Source organism: Oncorhynchus kisutch, linkage group LG17 (genome assembly GCF_002021735.2).
Source record: "Oncorhynchus kisutch isolate 150728-3 linkage group LG17, Okis_V2, whole genome shotgun sequence".
NCBI lineage: Eukaryota > Metazoa > Chordata > Actinopteri > Salmoniformes > Salmonidae > Oncorhynchus > Oncorhynchus kisutch.
In genome coordinates, this window is record NC_034190.2 from 27,945,429 (window position 1) to 27,952,837 (window position 7,409).

The 7,409-nt window shown below is 41.9% G+C and overlaps 1 protein-coding gene across 2 annotated transcripts in view; it reads right to left on the reverse strand.

The window, feature by feature from the left end:
* The window catches only part of LOC109908672 (KH domain-containing, RNA-binding, signal transduction-associated protein 3), a 149,075-nt gene extending 146,226 nt beyond the window's left edge, over positions 1–2,849 (reverse strand). Inside the window, exon 1 of one of the 2 annotated variants that reach the window (XM_031793489.1) lies at positions 2,409–2,849. In XM_031793489.1, the coding sequence (XP_031649349.1) occupies positions 2,409–2,499 (91 nt within the window). In that variant the 5' untranslated portion in view covers positions 2,500–2,849. The remainder of the gene's footprint in view (positions 1–2,408) is intronic. The other variant, XM_031793490.1, reaches the window with a different exon arrangement.
* Positions 2,850–7,409: the final 4,560 nt, after the last annotated feature.

Consider the following 7,409-nt stretch of genomic DNA (forward strand, 5'->3'; position numbering starts at 1 on the left):
CTCTCTTTTGACGAACATATCAAGACTGTTTCAAGGACAGCTTTTTCTCCATCTACGTAACATTGCAAAAATCAGAAAAATGAATCCATGCTTTTGTTACTTCTAGGTTAGACTACTGCAATAGTCTACTTTCCGGCTACCCGGATAAAGAACTAAATAAACTTCAGTTAGTGCCAAATACGGCTGCTAGAATCCTGTCTAGAACCAAAAAATGTGATCATATTACTCCAGTGCTAGCCTCCCTACACTGGCTTCCTGTCAAGGCAAGGGCGGATTTCAAGGTTTTACTGCTAACCTACAAAGCATTACATGGGCTCGCTGCTACCTATCTCTCTGATTTGGTCCTGCCGTACATACCTACACGTACGCTACGGTCACAAGACGCAGTCCTCCTAGTTGTCCCTAGAATTTCTAAGCAAACAGCTGGAGGCAGGGCTTTCTCCTATAGAGTTCCATTTTTATGGAATGGCCTGCCTACCCATGTGAGAGACGCAAACTCGGTCTCAACCTTTAAGTCTTTACTGAAGACTCATCTCTTCAGTGGGTCATATGATTGAGTGTAGTCTGGCCCAGGAGTGTGAAGGTGAACGGAAAGGCTCTGGAGCAACGAACCGCCCTTGCTGTCTCTGCCTGGCCGGTTCCCCTCTTTCCACTGTGATTCTCTGCCTCTAACCCTATTACAGGGGCTGAGTCACTGGCTTACTGGTGCTCTTTCATGCCGTCCCTAGGAGGGGTGCGTCACTTGAGTGGGTTGAGACACTGATGTGATCTTCCTGTCTGGGTTGGCACCCCCCCTTGGGTTGTGCCGTGGCGGAGAACTTTGTGGGCTATACTCGGCCTTGTCTCAGGATGGTAAGTTGGTGGTTGAAGATATCCCTCTAGTGGTGTGGGGGCTGTGCTTTGGCAAAGTGGGTGGGGTTATATCCTTCCTGTTTGGCACTGTCTGGGGGTATCATCGGATGGGGCCACAGTGTCTCCTGGCCCCTCCTGTCTCAGCCTTTAGTATTTATGCTGCAGTAGTTTATGTGTCGGGGGGCTAGGGTCAGTTTGTTATATCTGGAGTACTTCTCCTGTCTTATCCGGTGTCCTGTGTGAATTTAAGTATGCTCCCTCTAATTCTCTCTAATGACTCCTTGCTGTCCCCAGTCCACCTGGCCGTGCTGCTGCTCCACTTTCAACTGTTCTGCCTGTGATTATTATTATTTTACCATGCTGGTCATTTATCAACATTTGAACATCTTGGCCATGTTCTGTTATAATCTCCACCCGGCACAGCCAGAAGAGGACTGGCCACCCCTCATAGCCTGGTTCCTCTCTAGGTTTCTTCCTAGGTTTTGGCCTTTCTAGGGAGTTTTTCCTAGCCACCGTGCTTCTACACCTGCATTGCTTGCTGTTTGGGGTTTTAGGCTGGGTTTCTGCACAGCACTATGAGATATCAGCTGATGTACAAAGGGCTATATAAATACATTTGATTTGATTTGATACGTTTTCTTTCCAAGCTTAGCGAGGTATAGCCATTTTGCAAATATAATTTTATTTCCTGAAATCCAGGCAGACAGCACTAGAGACTAAGCTAATTTACGAGTGCTATTTCAAGGGTGTATTAGGATGCTATTCCAGTGCTCTTACCGCCAGAATGGATCCAAGGGAGTGCATCTGGAAGTATTTGCAAAATTCTGACAGCTTCAAAGCAAACGGTATGCTCGGCGCGCAGACGTCTCGGCAATGGATTAATTAAACAGTCATCCATTCAAATCGCTATGGAACACGCGCTTCCATCTGCTCAATTGCATTAGAATCAAGTCAAGTTCTTCAAAGGGGAAAACAAATCCAACGTATAATGAGAATGTGTTGATTCCACTGTTAACATCATCATTTACACATGTCTCAGTGCTGGATGACTGAGCTACTTGGAGAAGCTCCTACATCGTTATCAGTTCATCATAGTAGTCGTATGCAAACATAGAGACGTGTAGTATTACTAAATACTGTAGGCCTACATTGTGTAAAAAGAGTGGTGTTTTACAATTATGATTGAACGTTTATTTATGTACAGGCTAACAGAAATGCATGGCATTGTATAGCGTAGTCGCTGTCTGTATCATTCAACGTATCGGATGTATTCCGGACAGTTATTCATATGTTCAACTAATCAACAAGCCCTTAGTAGAATCAAATGTGCTGGTTCTGGAATACATTAAATAGCCTGTGTGCGGAGCTGGTCTGTATCATGGTCCATTTGGGACAGCACCTAATGAAATCGTTAAACATGTATTTAAAGTGTAATAGTATGTCAAAGTGGCACCAACATAACCCAACCAACAACATATCTCAAACAGTATAGGTTAGTGCTCCAAACTATACCATAGAAACGTCCCATAATAAATAGGGATGTTTTCTTTTCTTACCTTGATCTAGTAATCGTAGAGAGTGATGAAACGTGGGGTCCAGTTTGTCCTTCTCCGCCATCAGCTCCGGTAAGTACTTTTCCGTATCCATCTCGTCCCGTGCCTTTGGTCCACGCCGTCCACAAAATGATTCAGAAGAGATACAATTCAAAAACCTCGCCTTATTCCCAACACCTGCCCTCACCGAAACTATCCGCGGTAAATTCTTTTAAAAAATTAAATAAATGCGGCAATGTCATTTGCAGTCACTATAACAACATCGCATAAGTAGTTCAAAGCTGTAACATCGAACAAAAACTGTCTGTCCGCGGGTGTCTCTGGTTGGAATTCCGTTATCCCAGCGGTGTAGTAGCCTATGTGTTCACCGTGACCGTGCAGACCCCTCGCATGCAACACCGCCGAACTAGAGGCTCTATGCTTTCTGTAAACAAGATCTTTGAAGATCCCCCGGAACGTCTCCAGTAGCAACGAGGGCTCATTCCAGCTCCTCTACTATTGGTTGCTGATCAGTGTGCAACCCAATGGAATGTAGTCGTTAAGGGGCGGGCGCTCGAGAGCGAGCGGAACAGTTGGAACTGTCCTTGGTGCTGATTCCGCGGCGCAAGGCTATGGGTTGTTAGATGTGACACGAGCCAGCAACGAGCTGAATTACATGAACATTAACAACAGTCTGTCTCATCAGATTGTTAAATTGTACAAAACAAATGTGCCAAAATCCAATAGCAAATCAATATGCACATACAGTGCGTTCAGAAGGTATACAGACCCCTTGACATTTCCCACATTTTGTTATAGCCTTATTCTAAAATTGATTAAATAAAAACAAATCCTCATCAATCTACACATAATACCCCATAATGACGATGCGAAAACTATTTGCCAGAAATTTGTTCAAATTTAAAAAAATATATATTTTTTAAAAAGTTTATTAAAAAAATACCTTATTTATTTATATAAGAATTCTGACCCTTTGCTCTGAGGCTCGAAATTGAGGTCAGGTGCATCATGTTTCCACTGATAATCCTTGAGCTGTTTCTACAACTTGATTGGAGTCCACCTGTGATAAATTCAATAGATTGGATACGATTTGAAAAGGCACACACCTGTCTATATAAGGTCCCACAGTTGCAAGTGCATGTAAGAGCAACAACCAAGCCATGAGGTTGAAGGAATTGTCCTTAGAACTCTGAGACAGGATTGTGTCGAGGCACAGATCTGGAGAAGGGCACCAAAACATTTCTGCAGCATTGAAGGTCCCCAAGAACACAGTGGCCTTCATCGTTCTTAAATGGAAGAAGTTTGGAAACACCAAGACTCTTCTTAGAGCTGGTCGCCCGGCCAAATTGAGCAATCGAGGGAGAAGGGCCTTGTTCAGGGAGGTGACCAAGAACCCGATGGTCACTCCGACAGAGCTACAGACTTCCTCTGTGGAGATGGGAGAACCAGAAGGACAACCATCTCCACAGCACTCCACCAATCAGGTGGTAGAGTGGTCTGACGGAAGCCACTCCTCAGTAAAAGGCACATGACAGCCAGCTGTCAGACCATGAGAAACAAGATTTTTTGGTCTGATGAAACCAAGATTGAACTATTTGGCCTGAATGCCAAGCATCATGTCTGGAGGAAACCTGGCACCATCCCTACGGTGAAGCATGGTGGTGGCAGCAGTATGCTGTGGGGATGTTTTTCAGCGGCAGAGACTGGGAGCCTAGTCAGGGTTGAAGGAAAGATGAATGGAGAAAAGTACAGAGAGATCCTTCATAAAAACCTGCTCCAGAGCACTCAAAACCTCAGACTGGGGTGAAGGTTAACCTTCCAACAGGACAACGACCCTAAGCACACAGCCAAAACAATGCAGGAGTTGCTTCAGGACAAGTCTCTGAATGTCCTTGAGTGGCCCAGCCAGAGCCCAGACTTGAACATCTCAGGACAGACCTGAAAATATCTGAGCAGCGATGCACCTCATTTAAAAATATATATGTAGGCAAACATTTCTACAAACCAGTTTTTGATTTTTCATTATGGGGTATTGTGTGTAGATTGATGAGAAAAATAATGAGAAAAATAATACATAATTTAATCCATTTTAGAATAGGACTGTAATGTAACAAAATGTGGAAAAAGTCAAGGGGTCTGAATTTTTCCTGAATGCACTGTATATACCAATACCTTATATCAGTGTCCTATGTATATTTTGGTGTAAATGTGTTATGCTACATACTGTACATAGACACTCTTTGTTGTAGTTTCAACAGAACCGATTCTAGAAATGAAACATAGGAGATTGCAAGTGCAATCTAGGTTCACTTTGAGATTTATATGTATTTATTTATACAATGTGGGGGAAATAATAATTACTAAAAAGGTTCATTTGCAGCCTGGTCCCATAGACTAGATTTAACATACTAATGTAAATCTGGGACACTCAAATTAGTATGCTATGTTATGTTTGGCATGGTTGTAGAAGACAGATGGTTATTTGTCTAACGACCCAAAGGATGTGAGTTCAAATCTCATCACAGAAACTTTTCAACTACTAGCAACTACTTAGCATGTCAGCTATCCCTTCCCCTATCCCTATCCCTTTTAGCTAACCCTAACCCTAACCCTTTTAGCCAACCATAACCCTAACCTTAACCTTTTAACTTAACTCCTAAACTTAACCTTAACCCCTTGCCTAGCTAAAGTTAGCCAGCTAGCTAATGTTAGCCACTTAGCCACTTAGCTGGAATTCTGAGCATATCTTATGTCTAGCAACCCAAAGGATGCAAGTTTATTGCCTTACCTCCCTTATCTTGCCTCATTTGCACACACTGTACAGTATATAGACTTTTCTATTGTGTTATTGACTGTATGTTTGTTTATTCCATGTGTAACTCTGTGTTGTTGTTTGTGTCGCACTGCTTTGCTTTATCTTGGCCAGGTCGCTGTTGTAAATGAGAACTTGTTCTCAACTGGCCTACCTGGTTCAATAAAGGTGAAATTAAAAAAATAAAAAAAAAATTAAAAGTTCACATCTCATCAGAGACAACTTTACATTTGAGATAATTAGCAACTTTTCAACTGCTAGCAACTACTTAGCATGTTAGCTAACCCTTCCCCTAACCCCTTTAGCTAACCCTTCCCCTAACCCTAACCCCTTTAGCTAACCCTTTCCCTAACCCTAACCTTAACCCTTTAACCTAATTCCTTAATAACTCCTAGAATTTCTAACATATCATACGTTTTGCTAATTCGTAAAATATAGTAGGCTTTGCAAATTTGTAACATATTATACGTTTCGCAAATTCATACATAAATTATAATATGAATTGTAATTCATAACATATCTTACATAATGGGTGATGGACATGCACAAATGTATACATACCATACGAAACTTAACATTTCATACTAACTGGAGTGGCTTGGATTTAGTTACAGAATAATATGAAACGATCTGAGACCAGGTTGTCATATGTCACATTCAAGCTGTGGGCTCTTTAAAAAACAACTCTTAACTGCTGGTCTTAACGAATTGGTTTATCGTTTAGTCCTGACAGCAGATTCGGTCATCCACTTACAAATTCTCCCAACTGTCAAAACAATGTGAGCGATCATCTCTAATGGCTGACCATGGCTTGACAGGTAGCCGACGATGTCAACTGTTCTGTATGCCTCGGTTGTCTGTTGCAACATGTGGGCGATTCAGGAGGCTGCTGAGGGGAGAATAGCTCATAATAATGGCTGGAACAGAGTCAATGGAATGGCATCAAACCTATGGAAACCATTCCACTAATTCTGCATCAACCATTACTACGAGCCCGTCCTCCCCAATTAAGGTGCCACCAACCACCTGTGGTATATTTTTCTTACCATGGTTTAAAATGACGAACACGACTTTAACAGGGGAGAGGATGACTGCCATGCCTTTTGGCCATGAAGAGATTATAACACAATGCATCGCTTCTGTAGGGTGTTTCAATCTGATTTGAATCAGAGAAGATTGAACCACAACTACTTGAAACTAAATGGGCTTTTCTTCTCTGATTACCTTTATGAATGGATTGTTTTGATACAAGACTCCTCAGGTTCCTTTCACTTAAGACAACCATTCAATAGATCAGAGGAAGTCCATCCATCTTACTATATAGGTCACGCTGACCCTTTAAGAAAGTCTGTGCATTTATTATGCCATTCGTTGCATTTTCTCTACAAAACAACCAAACACAAACAACCAAAAATGTATCAACATGATCTATATTTTATTCAACTAGGCCTACGTGTTTTCTATGTTCTGCTCAATGTGTATTGCCCATATCACTACAGTTGTGTTAATGCAGGATCAGATTTAGGCCTGGATTGAATCAGACGTTTCATCACAGAATTAGTTCAAGTATCACGCGAGTCACTGTATAGAAACGTATGGAATGTCTCGTGAATATTTGCTCATATCACAGAAACCCTCATCTATAATTGACTGATTGTATAAAATGAGGTACGAGTTTGACTTGAACACACAGGGAACACACAGCAGCATATCAACCCAGAAGTTGAGAAGTGTTTTTACAGAAAGGATAGCCTACATAATTTACACTATGAAGGGATGAACAGGTGCTTCTAACTCAAGTAAAATCATTACTTCAGTGGGAGATGTGGTCAAAATAGAGGCTCCTGTCGATATGTGTGGAGGATGCAGAGGTATGCCCCAGGTGGGCGTTATATAGCATGTAGGATGATAAGAACAGATTATATAATGAAGATTACCAAAGGTTGAGAGAAGTATCTCTCCTCCTTCTCAATATCTTGGCAGAGATGCGACCCAGAAGCTATGAGCAGGGCTGGTTCAATGCTTTTGTCTTTTGTCCTCAACAAACTCTGATGTGAGCCTTTGTTTACTTACTCTGAAAGAACTGCTCGGGCGGTATATCATAGGTTTATATACAGTAGTTATAGGTAACAGCATGCTTAACATATTCTAATGTAGTATTCTGCAGTCAGTGCCATGTTCAGCTAACTGCA